Below are 17,922 nucleotides of genomic sequence, written 5' to 3'. Positions count from 1 at the left end.
TTCTCATACTTCTTGCTCTCCAATCAGGAGGAGCCTTGAAGTGTCATTTACCAATCCCTCTCTCTCTCTCTCTCTCTCTCTCTCTACTAATTTTAGCACTGGATATATATTTACTTGGACTTATACTTCCCTTAGAGGAGCACCCATTCCAAACTCTAGGCTCCCTGGAAAGTTAAAGGTACATATCACAAAGTAAACAAGCAGACTCTGGAAAATAAGCAGTTTCTTTACTCTTTACTAACACAAACATATTACTGACAGGTTGTGATCTGCGGTCTTAAAAAAAAATCACCCTAAACTTGAAAGTAAAATGTAGACTTGGAGTCAGGAATTGTCAGCAAATTCAGGTATGAAATATTCACCTAAATTCTGTATTCATCAATCACATAGAATCACGTAAATTGTTGGTAACAGGGCATTAGCCAATGTAAGCAGAGTCAGGATGAGCTCTACCCTAAACATCTGGTGGTGAATTGTGGCGAGTTGTACAAAGAACTTCAGGGGCTGATCTTGTTTGCATAGGCACACCCACACCACCTAGCATGAGCTCACAGCAGCCCAAATGGTCACTTTGGCTGCTGTGGGATCCCCAATGTCTGTTATTGGGGCAGGAAGAATAAAGTGTTGTTACTCTGATTATGTGACTCAAGGACAGTGGAACTCGCCATCAACAAAGTAGCACTCGCTAGACAAGGGACATGGGTTCCAAAACCCAGTGAATGGAGAGAGGCAGAGGATAGGCATTTGTACTTGATAGCACAGGCCCCCTTTTGAGGGCCTGAAACACCAATTACACCTCCTTCTCTTTCTACTGTGGAATATCAGAGCTAATCTTGATTCTATTAGGAGTCTAGTTACAGCAGGGTTTTTTAAACAGGGGTCACCACTTTTGTAGGAAAAGCCCCTGGTGGGCCAGGCCGGTGTGTTTACCTGCCCCATCCGCAGGTCCAGCTGATCACGGCTCCCACTGGCCGTGAATCGCTGCTCCAAGCCAATGGGAGCTGTTGGAAGCAGGGCGGGCCGAGGGATGTACTGGCTGCTGCTTCCAGCAACTCCCATTGGCCCAGTGGCCCATTACATCATGTTTTGTTGCTCTCCTCCAGACCCTCTGTGATTTGTCCACATCTTTCTAAAGTGTTGGCTCAGTACTCCAGCTGAGGCCTTATCAAGGCTGAGCAGAGTAGGACAATTACCTCCATGTCTTACATATGACACTCCTGTTAGTGCACCCCTGAATGATATTCATCTTTTTGCAATTGCTTTACATCATTGACTCTTATTCAGTGAGTGGGGCCTGAAACTGGGAACGACTGATGAGACCAGTTCCTTTCAATGTATCTCAGTGACACACTGTGACAAATTGCCCACACTACTATGATGGGTCCTGCACTTTCTCTTCTTGTGGGGGTGTTCAGGGCAGTGTTTCTCACTCCAGATCTGGGGTATTAACTGTCCCACTAGTATCCCAGAGAAGGGGAGTGGAAAGGGAGGGACCCAAGCCTGCCCTCTACTCCGGGTCCCAGCCCAGGGGCCCTAAGAATAGCGGTAAACCACTTGAACTAGTGATTCCTTCTCCTGGGCTACTTCTCTCTCCGGCCCTTCAGCTTGGGGGGCTTCCTGCCCTCTCTCTGCTTGGGCAAGATTTTTTCCAACCCCTTGTGCCTGTGAAGTCCCTCTGCTCTGCACAAGCTGGGTTTCCCTTTACCTAGGGTCTTGGTCTTCTGACCTGCCACAGCACTTTTCCAAAGTCTCTTCTGCTTCCCTCCAAACTGCTCTCCTCCAAATTGCTCTCCGTTCCAACACCAAACCACTCTGCTTCAACTGTCTGATTGAAGCAGGGGCGTTTTATCAGGTGACTGGCTTCAGGTGCTCTAATTAATCTGTAGCAGCCTCTATTCCCACTACAGGGAATAAGGCTCATCATCCTGGGGCTTACATTTCTCCCATCTATCACTTCCTGCTGCCCTCTGGCCATGCTATAGCACACACACAGAGACCAATTTTCTCTCAGTATCTGACTCCAAAATGCCTGAGAAGAACTGAACATCCACTATGCACTCCAAATAAAAGATTTGTGGAAACAGCTCTCTCCCCTCTCAGAATTATCTAGATTTGGGCTGAAAACAGCTCTTTTGCTTAATTAAATGTTCCCAGTGAAACTAACTGATAACTTAGACTCACTCTGTAAATAACGGCTAATGTTGCAGCCATAATGGAATGCCAGGGTTACAGTTACCTGTCTCCTGGTTAGAAGAGATCAAGGGAGACTCAGCTGGTAACAGGGTATCGTCCAAGGAGAGTTCAGTGTGCTACAGAGACACTCAGCAGCACTGGGGCTTGTGTAAGGCTGCATTGATGAGAGCTAATTTTCTAATAAATCCTGTCTGTTCTTGCAGTTTAAGAAGTGAGAACTTTGACTGGAGGCCAAATTGCTGAAACGAAGAGATTGGAAGTAAGCAGAGATTTACCGATTATGCATTCAGAAACAAAGAGGATGAAAGCTCCATAGCACAACTCCCGTTGCCTTCAGTAGGGCCAGGATTTCACCCAGTAGTATAGGAAAAGCTGGTCAAATAACAAGGGTGGGAGCAATTATTCAATAAAAAATGACAAACAGAGAAAGAAAACATTTGTAACAGAATTATTAATCAACACTAGTTACAGAACAGGATTCTTTACCTTCTAATCCATTCAGGGCAGGGATTACCTCTGTCTGTGGAGTAGCCAGCACAATATCAACTGGGGCCTTTTGGTGCTACCATAACACATACGTACTACAACGACCACTCCAGAATTGTTTATTGAGTGAATTTGTTCCATCTAAGAAATGTAGCTCAGTTTGCTGAGATGGTGGCCTACCCACTGAAAATCACCAGCAGGATGGAAAAATTGGTGCAGAGACAAAAAAAGGCATAAAATCAAACCAGTCAGAAGAGGCCATTTTTATTTAGATGAGTGCAGTAGCATGCATGTCCACATACGAAACTCAAACATTTTTCATAAGTAGACCAAATCCTTAAGTGGTCTGTTGTTTTATGGGTGCTTCTTCATCAATTCAAGGATTTCATCATACATACGCTGGGTTGCGTCAAGACCCCAGATGAAATCAACATGGGTCCAATCAGGAAAATACTTATAGAAAACTAGATTTGTAAGTCGAGGGAGTAAGACTGCAGTCGCCTGTGGGCTTGTAACCAAGTCACGTCCACCATTCCATAATGCTGTTGGCACAGTCATATCTTCTACCTTATAAAATGGAGGGGTGGTCTGTGGGAGCGACAAGGCAATTAAAAAAAAATCAGACAAATGAAAGTCCGCAGCCTCAATGATTTTTCATCCAAATATATGTGTTAGCTGTGCATTAACATAGGGGATCAGTGATCTTTAATTATTAATAATTATTATTATTAATCATTTGTATTATCATAGTACCTAGGAGTCCTAGTCATGGCCCAAGAGTGGTTTGTGCAGGCACAAACAGGGGAAAAAAGATCATCTTTACCCCAAATCTATTGCCTTTAATCAACCCACCGTTACCTCATTTTCAAGTGGGGCCCCAACAGTATATCAGGCACAACCTTTCTAAGCAATGGTAGCAACAGCTAAAGCTTGGGAGTATATTTTGAATTGAAGGCACATTTCTTGGGAGATAAACTCCTCAGATCAGCATCCCTTAGTCTTTCTGGATCAGCTCTCGCATGACCCTCAGAACAACCATCTGAGCCTAGAGATCTTTATTCGTAAAAACAGGATACCTAGTGGTCATGGGTGGTTTATCTTAAACCTTCACTGTTGGCGATTGTGGAGCTCCCCGTCCTGTCCCTGTGAGTTCAAGAACAAACAGCGTGCCACCTGGTTATGGGCTGCCCACTTTATCACCATGATGGTGGATAAATGAGTTTGATGTCTCCCGACAATACTTCTGTGAGAGAGGCTACATCACTTACTCAACATCTAATTCATTGTTTGGGCTATCAGAAGGCATATGCCAAAAGAAGAATGGTTGTAAAGAAGATGCAAGGAGCCATACCTTGGATAACTATGAAAAACATGCTCACACTAGAAGTTTTGTCCTAACCCCATCACTGAGAGTTTGACCTGTGCCCTTAAGGGAGAAAGTTGATGTCCCATCTAGTTTTTTTGTTTTCATTTTCTCTGAGATAACTGGGATGCTGATGTCTGATCTTTAAACCTATTGAGACTTTGCACCAAGATTTTCAAAACCAGTAGCCAAAGTTTTGCTTGAAAATCCTGATTTAGGCTTCTATGTAAGTAGCCCTGATTTTGGAAAGTGTCCAGCACCCATCTCCCACTGACTTCAATCTGAACAGGCCTAACTTAAATAATTATAAAAAGGGAAGGAAAAGAGGGATTGTCATTATCTCCACAGGAAAAAAAAGGAAACTGAAGCACAAGCAGATTAAGTGACTCGTTCATGGTCACACAGAAAGTCTGTGACAGAGCTGGGCATTGAAGCCAGATCTCCTGATGGCCACTCCCATGCTTTAATACAAGGCCACCTTTCCTTCTGTGCCTTCTGACTCCCTTTTCTGCATAGGCATATTCAGCCCCTGGCCCCCCGCCCCGACTCTATGACAAGGTGCCTAAATAACCTCCAGATACACTAAGGATTTTCATCCTTACTTCTGACTCTGATTCTAGACTCTGAGGCACAAGCTTCCTCATTTTTTGAAATCCTTATTTGTAAAGCTTAGTGTCACAGGGCTTGGTTTCGTTAAAATTCTTTTCCCCAAGGTGTTAAACTTAATTCTATTGTGGTCACTATTCCTTATTGGCTCACAAACAGTTGTTTCTTGAATCAGCTCTTGTGTCTTGTTCAAGATTAAGTCACAAATAGCCTCTCAGTTGTGCACCCTATACCACCCATTCCAAAAAAAAGGAGGTAATTTAGGATGTTTAGGATGCTCTGACCGTAATCAGATTGGAACCAAGGTATCCAGAGATGAAAAAGCTAATGCACAAACCCACTGTGCCATCTTGACCCCTGCAGGTACATATTCTTAACTTTCAAAATAAACAAACATAAATCACATTTCCCTACCTGATTATATTTATCTTTGTTCTTACAGCCATAATCAAAATATTTAAATTCTCCAGATTTAGATAACTAAAAAGAAAACACAAGGGTGTAAAATACAAAACACAACTGAATGATCTTAATTTGTTGTTCTGCTTTAAAGTGTCATAAAATGCCAAAGCTAAAGAATAACACTAATATGCAAAGTTTGACCGTTTCTATAAACAAGAATACGTAGCTGTGCAATATAAAAGATAAGCTAATTTCATAACATTCTTTCAAATCATTCTTTCTATTTACTCTTAGGGAATATTTTAATTTAAAATTATATATTCAAGACTCAATAATACACAAATGTATTTTTTTAAAATATCAGGTATCAGGGTGAAATGAATGGGGGCAGGGATTCAGTGCAGCTCGGGTACTGTGTATATAGAGAAATTCCCCTACTACGGTGGGACAAATCCCCTCTTACACTTTGCTGAAGTATAGTTTTGAGCCCCAATCCAGTAAAAAAGCACATAAATCAGTACTAGTCTTTAAGTACATGAATAGTCCCTTTGAAATCAATGGCACTACACATATTCTTAATGCTTTGCTGGACTGGGACCTTTTTGTGAGCTTCTTTGAAGAACTCACTCAGTGTGGTCTTGGCTCAGTTGTCAAGATTTCACCTGTAACTAACTTGGCCTCCAGTCCCTTAGGTAAATTCCACGGGGCTGTCCTGCCAGTTGTGAACTCTATTGCCCCAGGAACAGCAATTGCATCTGGAGGAAATGGACCTGCCAGTACTTGAAGGGGAAAAAATCAGGCAGCAGGAGTTACTGCCATGGGAGTATGTGATTATCTAGCAGAAGAGGGCATTTCTTTTGCCACACTTTTCAAGAGTATGTGCACAGAATTGAAGAAAATCTTTCCCCACAAATGATTCATCTTTCATCCTCTTCAAATAAATTTCAGCAACATCTGGATGATGTTGACACAGATCAGAAATTCTTTCGTAAAACATATATAGAGGACTAAAGCTTGTTATCCGAAGACATTTATAGAAACTCCCATTGGGGATAATATGTATCTTTGTGGGGAAAATGAAAACCTGGAAAGTGTGCAATGTAATACAGTATCTTAAAGACCCAATATGTTGCAGTGCTCAGTCCACAACTTCCCCTGCAGAAATGCCTTCCAAGATCAGATTGTATGTGACTTGCCTAAAATTAGGCAGGAATTCTGTGGAGAACCCAGCTTTCCTGTCTCTCACATTTAACTACCCATCCAGCACAGTTAACTACAAAATCATTCATCATATTAGCACTCATTTTTGAGTGTATTAAAACATTGATCCAGGGAGGAATTGAGCATTTGCAATTCCTATTTACCTCAGGATCCAGTTCTGAGTCACGGAGCCCATGCATATATCAAGAAAACAATTGTCTGCTCAGCTCACTGAGGTTTTGAGAAATTTTTGTATAAGTTGGTTAATTTTTCTCCGTCCTCCCTTCTCCTTCATTGAGGACGTATAGCAGAAGGACGATATTTATTACACTAGAAATATTTTCCCTCTCTGCTTGTATGGATGATCCTTTATTTTGGATCATCAGAATTCTTCTCTTTACCAAAAAATTTATAAACTAAACTAAAAATAAAACAAACAGATAATACCTAAACACTGAGCAGGTTCTGAATGACCCTGTTAAATGTAATACAAAACCACACTCTTTGCTACCAAAGAGAGATGATTATTTCATTGATAAATAGCTGATTTTCTCCTACACAAATTTTTAACTGAAGTGTGAAAGGAAGAATTTTGAAACACCATCCATTAGTGCAGTATATTTATTTTTAAAGAAGACATGGTTAAACAGTGCAATAAATATTAGAAACCCTACCTGGCCCCAGTGGATTATATTTTTTACAGATGTATAATCTGGAAAACTTGCTACATACACATCTACCCGGCTCTGCAAGAAAAAAAGATATTGTTACACAATATTCATTTTCTAAGTAAAGTTATCAGACAAAATTCTATTTTCACTTAACATTCAACTTAGTTTCACCTGTTCGTGATATAGGCACAGGACACAATTTAAAATAGAATTTTTTTCACAGTAAATCAAATAAACTTTACAAGAAACCCAGGGGAAAATGTGGAAGCCTAAAAACTGTACCCACTCCAAACACAGCCTGAGAGAACAGTTGGGGCTTATTTCAAGTCCAAAAAGTTATAATTTCCAGGCATTAAAATAGGTTTTAACCAACTGCATGACTGTAACTCTACAAAAGGCAAGTGTAGTGGGAGCTAAGCCCACATTTTGTAGTGGATATGTCATTACACAGCAAAATTTCATGAGTTCAATTGGTTTGGAGCATACTTAAGTCATGCTCTGAGTGAACCAGAGATTTATGGTAACTGAAGAAAATCACATGACACTCGGTCACACTGCATGGCTTTCACTCAAGAAGAGAGAAACGGGCGTTTTGACTGCTACTTACTGTGACCAGGTGTATCTACCATACACTGGCCCAGCTGGGATTGACCACACCCTGTGGGCTGAAGAGGCCATGCCCCTTTACCCCCATTAGACATGCTCTAACTGGAAGTAGGACATAAAATGGAGCAGCCCAGCTCAGTCTGGGCTGACTGAGGAGGAAAGCGGACATACACTGCCGGCTCCTGCCAGAGAGCTGCTGGACCTCCAGACTGCTGAGTCCGAAGATGTGGAATCCAAGCTGGAACTCCCCTCAACCACAGAGGACAAGAGATATGGGAGGTCACTACCCTCAATGGAACAAATGGAGAAGGAATCAAGAGTTGGAAATGAACCAGGAAATGTGAAGATTGAAATAGGAAACCGAACCTGAATCCAGGACTACTGGTTTCACAGGCTCTGGATCAGGACCTGATGGAGTAGGGTGGGCCTGGGTCCTCCTACCCCACCCCGCAGCTGCTGCTGGGTGAGGGCACCACCTGTAGGGTGGACACAACTGCCCAAGGGAAGCTCCAAGGATTATGGCTGCTTGGCTGCACTGCCCTGAGAGCAAGGGTGACTCTAAGGACTCTGTCCGCTGGGTCCCAAAACCCTAAAGAGAGGGGACACCCTGGTGACTCATGCCGCTTGAGCCATAGCTATCCCTTTCATTGCCTGCCTTGACCCAACACCTCACAATGCTTTGTATCTACCCTTTAACACTTACTTTGATTCAGTCTAGTCTTAAACTCAAAAGATCCTCCCCATAGCCATGTTAAAGAAGCTGAAGGGAGAAACCAGCCAGAGACAGATGCCAGCAGGAGCAGTTGCAGAAACAGTTTCAGCAAGGATTGCTGTACTAGGCAGAAAAGAGGGTAAAATTAAGCCCATCTGGGCTCTCCACCCAATACCCAAAACTGTGCAGATGATAATCCCCTCCACTTTCCCCATTCTGATTACCATTCCTTCCCTACCATACCTGGGCTTGAAGAAAGAAACTTCAGGTAGGTCCAGCGAGACTGGAGCCAGCAGAGCAACTGAAGAAGCAGTTTAAGCAGGGACCGACTGACACTAATAATCTGGTTGTTTAATCTAATCCTATTCCACCCCCTGCATCTTTACTGGTTGTTTAATCTAATCTAATCGCATTCCACCCCCTCTGCACTTTAGAATCACTGTCCCTCCCACCTTCCTCTATTCCTGCTTCTCACCTGTTCTGTACCCCTCATTGCTCTGCCTTGCTTTTCTTTCCATTTAGCTAATGCTTTCCTAACAGAAATCATAATTTAAAAATCCCTGAACTAACATGGCAGGCAGAGACCATCTACTACACTGTGTCTGTATAGTCACTAGAACAATGGGGCCTGATCTTGACTGATGCTAGAAACTATCATAATAAATAAGAGGCATAATAAGAAAAGCCAAACTTGCACACAAACCCATGTGAATTTAAACCAGCACTACTACTGATTCTAGTCACCCAAATTATTTTGGAAACCCATTGTATTCAAAATTCTTCTCATTGACGTAGCAATAGGAAAGGGATGAGCACTGACATTTGCAGAAAAAAAATTTTTTTTTCTGAGATGGAGCAAAAGAAAGAAAGAAAGAAAGAAAGAAAGAAAGAAAGAAAGAAAGAAGCACTTCAGCAGCAAAGACAAGGAACAGATGAACCAAATGGAAAAGGCCACACTTAGTTCTAGATACTTATGACACACACAAAAGCCTTCCCAAACTGCAACAGTCTAAAGACCTAGTTCTCTTATTGCAGGTTAGATATTCTAGGTTTCTATAGCACCCAGTACTGTGGGACTGCAATCCCAACTGAGGATTTGGGGCACTAATGTATGAATTGTTGTTTATGATAATGGCATGTTGCACAAACACTATGGAACTCAGAAACTGGCTTATGCAGATCAGTTAACTAGGATTGTTACTATACGTACCACATTTAAGTTTTTCTCATTAAATCCACCTAAAATAAAAAAGAGGGTTTGGATGCAAAGTCGGTCTATTAGTGCAGTTCCGCACACCTTGGCAGTAAGCGATTTCAGTCTCGCACTTAACAGACAGAATTCTTTCTTGCCAAATACAATCTGAGAAAATATAAAGATATTGTTCACCATGACTCTTAAATGCATTGTTTACTATTGTTCTCTCTTAGAAAGACTGAGGTAAAGAGTTAAATTTGTAGGAACAGCTTTACCCAAGCCAAGAATTCTTCCACATACAATTAGTGAGTAACAGATGCACTTCAGTACTAGTAAAATGTCACAGCCTCTCCTCTTTTGTTCACCTAAGGAGAGGGATCACCATTCTTGGCCGAGCTGTGACAATCTCTCCATTTTCTCCTACTTTTCCTTCACAAAACACATGCACCTCTTGGAAAGAGAGATCATAGGTGAACTCATGATTCGATAGAAGCCAATGGAATCCCAAGAGGCACCATGGTGGCTCAGCCACAGGGAAAAGACCACATGGCATCATCTGGTCCATAAATATGGCTCATAGATGATAATAAGGGCATGGAACAGTGGTTCTCTTGGGATACTCAGAAGTCTTCCAGAGGGTACATCAACTCATCTAGATATTTGCCTAGTTTTACAGCAGGCTACATAACAAGCACAAGCCAAGTCAGTACAAACTAAAATGTCAAGCAGACAATGATTTGTTTATACTGGTCTATATACTATACACTGAAATGTAAGAACAATATTTATAGTCCAATTGATTTATTTTATAATTATATGATAAAAATAAGAAAGTAAGCATTTTTTCCAGTAATAGCAAACTGTGACACTTTTGTATTTTTATGTCTGATTTTGTAAGCAAGTGTTTTTTAAGTGAGGTGTAACATGGAGGTACACAGGACAAATCAGACTCAAATCAATAGTCCAGAAGGGTTGAGAGCCACTGGCATGGAGGATCCAGAGGTGCAACTGCCAGAAGAGACCTGAGTGGCTCTGATAGAGGCAGAGATTATGGACCTGAAATGAAGCATTTCATTTTGATTTTTGTGACAGAAAACTCATCCAAAAAGTATCTTTCCTTGTAGAATATTTTGATTTCAGTGTAAACCATTTTCTAATGGGAAACCAGGTTACTTAATTTTTTCAACGAGCACTATAATTTTAGATGGTATTAATTAAATTCATCTAGGTAATTTGATCTAACATCACCCCTTTCAATCCTGGCCTAGACGAGACATTTCTGTTTAAGGAGCTGTAGGATCTCTGAGCCAAAATTTCCCAATCTTTAAAGTGAAGGTCATGAGACAGAGCTACTTCTGAAAAAATATTTATAGAGTTCTGTATACATTTGAGAAAAGCTCAAGAATTGTTGGTTCTCAGTTCCTATTTCTGGGGAAGTGTCTCCTCCTTCTTTCCTCAAACTTTATGGTCCTTGAAAGAACATTCCAGTTCTCTTGCCTGACTATTTGTCCAAAGTGGGGGCTTTTCAGGCTTTTGGATATTTGTCAGTGAAAAGCTTTCAGGCTTGATATTTCCAGAAAAAAATCAAAATTCAGACATGCATACATCAAGTGGAATAAGTTGGTGAAAAACTTTTTAGTTTACACACACACACACACACACTCCCCAGTTTCCTCTAACCCTTGTCTCAATACGTTTATCACACTATTGTTGCATGATGCATGATAAACTTATTTCCATACATAACGTTCTGCATTGCTGCATGGGAAATGTACATATAACACTCCTCTGTGCATACAGGCCACAGATCCTAAATTTCCATTTACAACTTTTTCATATAGCAACAACATTTATTCATGAGAGTAATGAAATATGGAGGATTCTACATACCCTTAATAAATCAGTAGGAAGAAATACCAGTTGTGTCAGAGGGGCTTTGCTTTTGGTTAACGTGTATGCAGGAGCCAAGGCAAAAAATATTTTGATTTTTTGAGCCAATTGAGGCATAGCTGAAAATGCAATAAAAGCTGAGAAAGCAAAAGAGATTAATTACAGCACTCTTAGAAACAAGTCAAAACATACAACAACCCAGTATGAACAAGCAGAGATTGATTTGATCAAAGGAAATGTTAATCTCCAACCTCAATGTATATTTTGTTTGTAAAAAAAATCAGAGCTGATGCAGGAAAAAAATTGAAGATCACTCAGGGTAAACACAAGCTAAGATCTGAGCCCATTAGCTGGAATTACAAGTATCTGATAATAAATTAATGGCAATCTTTGCTAACTATATAGGCAATCTTTTCTCCATGTCTGCCTCAGAATATGCTGGAGAACAACAATTTCAATAGTGTACATTTCAGAGGACTCTTGGATTTCTCTTCCACATCGCCAAATTTTTGTAAATAAAATGAAAATAAAAATCCAGTTAATACTGTGTTCCCTCCCTGTTTATAAGGCTGTTTCAATTACAAGTAGTGGAAAGAAGGTTTGAGATAATATGAGGGTCCCAAAAACATACTTAGTATTTAACAACAAAAGGAGGAGGAGAACAGCCTTAACATGACTATCATTTGTGTATCCAGTTCCAGTACTGAGATCTATAATCTCAATTCCATCCATCTGCTTTTCTGCCCACTCAGTTCTATCTCCTTCCAAAGATTATGCACAGTTGGGAATTGCTCTCTCATTCATGCACATCTGAATGGAAAAAGAGAGCAGCAATGCACTCATTTTGACCAGTCTCTTGTTATCAGAGCATGTGAATAATATTCACAGTGAAATAACAGTCCCAATCAAACCTTAACTATGAAATAGGGACAAAACACATTTAATTGTCTTCTTCCGAACATACCTATGGTACAGCCCTGAGAATACCCAATGTAATACAGGTTCTGTTGTCCCGTTTTCTGCAGAATGAAGTCTATCAGTGCTGGAAGGTCATACATAGCCATTTCATGAAAACTGAAACACAAAAAGAGAAAGTTGCTTGCATAACTGAGTTGTAATTCCTGCTCTTATGTAGCATTTAAAAGCAATTATTGAACCACACATCTGTCCATTAATAAAAATAAAGTATAGTTTGGGATGTGAATTGTTTCTTTAGATATTTGTTTTGTGTTTATTTTGTTCTGGGTTGTTAATTAAGAGAAAAATGAAACTTTTTTTATAAAGTGAGGCATAAGAGTCATAGGCTGAGGTAGGTACTATGCAAGCAGGATTCTTTATATTATTATTTTGTGTATGTCTATCATATCCCCTCTTCTTTCTCCTCTCTAAACCAATAATCTCAGTCTTTTCTGCTTTCTCTTCATAGGGAAGTCTCCCCATGCATATAACCCGAGATCTCCATGTCTGCTATTTGCTTTTCAAAGTAGCATGACCATAATCAAATGCAGTATTCCAGGTATGGACATTGATTTGTATTGTTGCACCTACACCAATGCCTGTTCTCATTTCAGTCTTGCTCCTATGCTTAATAGTATAATTCAAGGGCCTGGCAGGGTCATTTTCAGTGCAAAAGAAATCAGTGATGAATCTGGGTATATTTTAAGTGTAATTTGATTTATTTAACATGTGTATACCAGCCCTGATGTGAGATGGCCAAACAGCAGCTCAACAGTGGCTGGTGCTCAGAAAGCAACCCTAGCTACACCTAACCCAAGTCAAGAGCCCAGGTTAATATTCCATCTCCCCGGAAGCTGCCTCTACACAAAACAACCTGGCATAGCTAACACTAACAACAACACAGCATGTCTTTCCAAAAGTAAAAGTTTATTCTCATACTAAGAAAAAAGAACTTTGACGTTTGTGTGTAAACAGTGCTACTTGGGGATGGCTGCTATAATAATACATCAGTATATTTTAAGTATTTTCCTTACCATTCATTACGCATCCTAACATTTTGTTTGCTTTTTTATGATTGTTGCTGAAATTGAGTAGAGGTTTTATCTGATCCATCCACTATGACACACAGTTCCCTTTACAACTTAGAACTCAGCAGTGTGTCAGCATAATTCACATTATTCCTTCTTATCTCCAGTAGCTAGCACTCCTCATTCTCTATGCACCTTCCTCACCTATCATGCAGTTGCAGTGCAGTCAGAGAGGTAACACGGTATAGCAGATTGGGCACCAGCTTGGGAATCCAAAAATCAGGATTTTATTCCCATCTTGGCCAATGACCAGCTGTGTGATTTTATGCAAGTTAATTGATATCATTGTACTTGTTTTGCTGATCACTCTGTTTTATCTATTAGATGCTTAACTCCTTGGGTTACAGACTGTCTCTTTCTGTTAGAACTGGCTGGAAATTTTCCATCAGGACAGTTTATATTGGAAATTTTTCCAAAATAGATGTTCTAAGGGAATTTGACAAAATGTCATTTAAAAAATCATCAGTGAAACATTTATAAATTGTAATATAAAATAAAAAAGTTGAAATCTAAAGAGTTGGACTGACCTGAAACAAAAATAAAAACAACAACTTTATTTCTTGTCCGCTTCAGTAGTTTCTCTCCAGTTCAGCCTACCTGAAATCCCAAAATTCCTCTTGGTCAATTGAAAGGTTCTGGTGTTTTCTAGACCAGGTGTTCCCTCTGCTGTTTCCTATCCAAACATCATAGCCTGCATCTGCTAGTATGAATCCCAGGCTGTTATTGGGCAAATTAGCAACCCAGTTGCTACCATCTAAAAGAAGGCCATGCAGAAGTAACACAGCGAGCTTTGGGCCTGGAAAATAAAAAAATGGAATATTTCACAAAAACAGAACTTCTATAACATGGTAATGATGTAACACTGAATCCTCTTCCAGCCAAGGTCTAGAAGAGGAGGCAAATATTCACTGACTTTTTTACAGCAAACCATTGTAATACATTGTTTTAATACTCCCATGATACAGGTCAGGGAACTGATTAAGAAAGGCAAAGTTAACTTCCTTAACTTTACATAGTGCAAAGCCAGAATAACCCAAAACACCTCTTGATTCCCAATGCTTTGCTTATTCCTGCAGGCCAAACTGTCAGAATTTCTGAACATCAAGGTCTCCCACTAATCCCAGTCCCATTCAATTGCAGTTGTCAATGTTTGGTAATTCTAATAACCAGGGTGTAGGTGCCTCAAATTAGGCATCCAGAAAATGAGAACACAGTTAGTTGCCACATGTGAAAATTAATTGTCTTTCCCACAATCACACAGTAATATTTGTCTGTGGTGTAACCAGGGATAGAAACTAGCTCTTCTGGACAGTACCCAACTGCCTTACTCATTTGAGTACACAATCCAGAATTGTCCAAAAATATATTTCAGTCTTTCTAGATATCTGTAGCATAAGTCTGAGTAGTGTTACACTCAGACTGTACATCCCAGCAACAGCAATTCATGTGAACAGAATAATTTTGGACCTTTCTCGGTTTACATCACAAGTTTGACGATTACTCCTACATTGAGATGATCATTAGGGCTCAGTCCTGGGCTCTGGACACAGAGAAATTCCTGCAGTAAATTCATCTTCTTAGATTTGGCCATTTCCATTGCTGAGAGGATTTACCTTGAAACAGATGATGTTTCCCAGAGCATTTGACTTGCTGAGAAACAAGAACTTACAGTTCATAATCAAGCTCAACCAACATGCACTTATTTGCCATTGTGTTCTCCATTATCTGTCCCTCACAAGGAAAAGTTCCAACTCCCAGAGGATATTGGAGAGACCACAACTGCTTACCAAGAGCTCTTCAGTAAGCATTTCTTCTCAGGAATAAAGCATTTTCCCAATATGATGAAGAGGAAAGTTTTACATCACATCAAGAGACTGATTCATTCTCCACTAGAGAAGGGGGTGAGAATGCAACCTCCCTGAACCAACGGGACTGGCTTGGCTATTAGTGCATTTACTTTAAGCATGAACAGGCAGGGTTTCACCATAGAAAAGCTGTTTTAATTGGTAACTGGGGTCCCTGGGAGCCCCACCAGAGCAGGCTGCAACCAAGATGAGAAGAACTAGCACATTCCCAGAAAGCCCTGGCTATACTCCCTTCCTGCCATATCACCTTCTAGGCAGATCTTCCACCAGCATCTCTCAGGGCCGAAACAAGACCTAAGAACTTCTTAGTCTCTCTGACAGGAGCCATACCTGTGTGCCTAGGATTTCCTTTGCCATGAGGAATTCTGTTCATGCTAAGGTAATAGCCATCAGCTGTCAGGACTTCATACTCCTCACTCGGGTATCCTCTGTACAGGATCTTCTCACTCTATGGAATGAAAACAAAGAGTTTTGCCTAAATTTGTTTATTTATGTCCTTTTAATCCACTATCTCATGCAGGTATGAAGGAAATCAACAAATCAGTTTTATTTTGGTTTCATTTCCATGTGCTCCTGCATTTTCCTGATTTATTCAAGTGATGTCAATCAAACCCTGAATGCTGCAGGAGTTAGTCCCTCTCACTGTATTTCTAATGTGAACCAATCCAGGAAGCCCTGGAAATCTAGAGAGTATAAATTGTTGGTTTCCAGCTCAGTTCCCAGAACATGGAAGTTCAGAGAAGGCTGAATTCAGAAAAGCATCTGAATGTTTAGAATTATATCTTAATTTGAGTCTATAAAATATTTGCACATTCTCCCATCACTTATCCACATACTAATCCCAATGAGGAAGTGTTAGTGAGAATAAACATTCAGAAATCTATTGCTGGAAGCAGCTTTTAGTGGAATTCTAAAGTCAGGAATAAGAAATGTGAACCATAAATTGAAAATAAGGAAATATTTAACATTTGAGTCTAATCAAAAGAGGAAATAAGTTTGTTGAGTGGAAATAAGTCTAGGTGTGAATGTTTCACTTTTTCACAATACAAATACTCCAATCCAAAGCAATAAATTAGATGCTCGGATCTCTGATGAATACTGAGAAAAGCCACCTTTAGAATCTCCGAAGAGCCTTGTGACAAGAAGCAGAGAAGACAGCTGACATCTGAAAGCTGTTATCAAACTTGCCAAATATAGCCCACTCAGGAGTCGTTTTAAAGAAACCAGGAAGATCTAAGTGTACATGAGTCAATGTATGGCCCACATTACCCAGCTGCCCTGCCCTTATGAGCCTCTACTGATAATCAGCAAAATGAGGCGCTAGGAAAGCTGATCCTGTCCCTCTTCCACTTCCTATAGCCCCCTGCTCCTACAGCCCCGGCCAGCAGCTGCCTGCTATCCATTCTGAAGTGTAAACCATATAGTTCAAATATAATAATGTAACTTTAGTTACTCATAAAAATTATCCATCTAAACCATTTAGTGAATAGTTGGTCTAATTAATACATTTGAGGGATCAGGAACACCATGTGAGTGATTCACAAATGGAAAAAAAGAGTTCTAAATTCATTAGAATATTTATTCTCTCATAAATAATCTAATCGGCTCTATTTTTACACACTTCAAGAGTACTAAGTCCTGTCAGACCACAGAAGGTCCAAAAAGCAGAGGAAAGACTAGGTCTCTTCCTCAGCTGGGAATGGTGTGCTTCAGGTTTGGAGCGAAGAAATAGGAATGACTTACAGCTGGACTCTTCAGCATCCTCAACAGTGAGAAGCTGAGTTCTGTGAAACTTCCCACATTCAGTGCAACATGCCTCTCTCCCAGGGAATGCAGAAAGGTGTTTGTAGGCAGAGCCTTTCTATTTATCCAATCACAGGCCAGAAATAACCAGCTAACACTTATAAAGTAAAATTAACTGTGCTGGGCTAGGGAGACAAAGGGACCAACTTTGATTCTGATCCTGCAAGTAGCTGAGCCCTGTATCTCATATGATCAGGCACTTTGTGGATTATTTTATATATGGTCCCAGACATTTTGTCTAAGTTAAAATGACGAGGTACTAGCTCATGATCAGTGGTTAAGCTGAATGTAAATTCTCTTAGATGGGAATACCAGATTAGATCCTTAAACAGGAAGAAAATATTTTTAGGAGAGAGAGAGTGGGAGTACCAGAACTTTTTGTCAAGCTTCCAAGATATAAACGCATCCCTGATTCATTAATACTATTATGGAATATCAAGGTTATATTTTTAATTAGCAGTATTACAATTAATCAAGCGGTGTAGCTTTGATAGTGAAATCACTATTTACTGTCTGCCAATTCAGTTCTTATACTAGTGGGAGAAAAGCTCAGAAGGGAAGAGCGCAAAAAGCTGTTCTACTTTATGTTCGTTGTATTTTTAATAACACTGGACCCAATTCAGAGCAGTGGTGAAATTTCACAGACCACAGATGAGTTCAGTATAACAAAACCAGACCCAGTAGCCAGTACCCCATATGATCTCTGCTCTAGCCAAGGCAGATTAGATTGGACCCTTCTGGGAAAATGGAGAGTGCCAGTAGGTGCTGGAGACCTGGGAGGCATTTGATTAAAGGACAAATCTGTTAGTATAGAAATTATAAATAAATAACATAAGTAACAGTGAACACATTCCGTTATTTCCAAACTTTCTCCAATAAGAAACT

The 17,922-nt window shown here is 40.2% G+C and overlaps 1 protein-coding gene across 1 annotated transcript in view; it reads right to left on the bottom strand.

Moving 5' to 3' along the window:
• Nucleotides 1–3,033: 3,033 nt before the first annotated feature.
• Nucleotides 3,034–17,922, bottom strand: part of LOC123374466 (lipase member M-like) — a 30,503-nt gene continuing 15,614 nt past the window's right edge. The window contains exons 3-10 of the mRNA XM_045024488.1: nt 15,565–15,682; nt 13,967–14,165; nt 12,289–12,398; nt 11,325–11,461; nt 9,450–9,599; nt 6,925–6,996; nt 5,063–5,128; nt 3,034–3,267 (exon numbers count right to left, since the gene is read on the bottom strand). Of these exons, the coding sequence (XP_044880423.1) occupies nt 3,034–3,267; nt 5,063–5,128; nt 6,925–6,996; nt 9,450–9,599; nt 11,325–11,461; nt 12,289–12,398; nt 13,967–14,165; nt 15,565–15,682 (1,086 nt within the window). The remainder of the gene's footprint in view (nt 3,268–5,062; nt 5,129–6,924; nt 6,997–9,449; nt 9,600–11,324; nt 11,462–12,288; nt 12,399–13,966; nt 14,166–15,564; nt 15,683–17,922) is intronic.

This window comes from Mauremys mutica, chromosome 7, assembly GCF_020497125.1.
Source record: "Mauremys mutica isolate MM-2020 ecotype Southern chromosome 7, ASM2049712v1, whole genome shotgun sequence".
In the NCBI taxonomy this organism is placed as follows: domain Eukaryota; kingdom Metazoa; phylum Chordata; order Testudines; family Geoemydidae; genus Mauremys; species Mauremys mutica.
The sequence above is the reverse complement of the archived record's forward strand: the minus strand, read 5'-3'. Positions and strand labels throughout refer to the sequence as shown.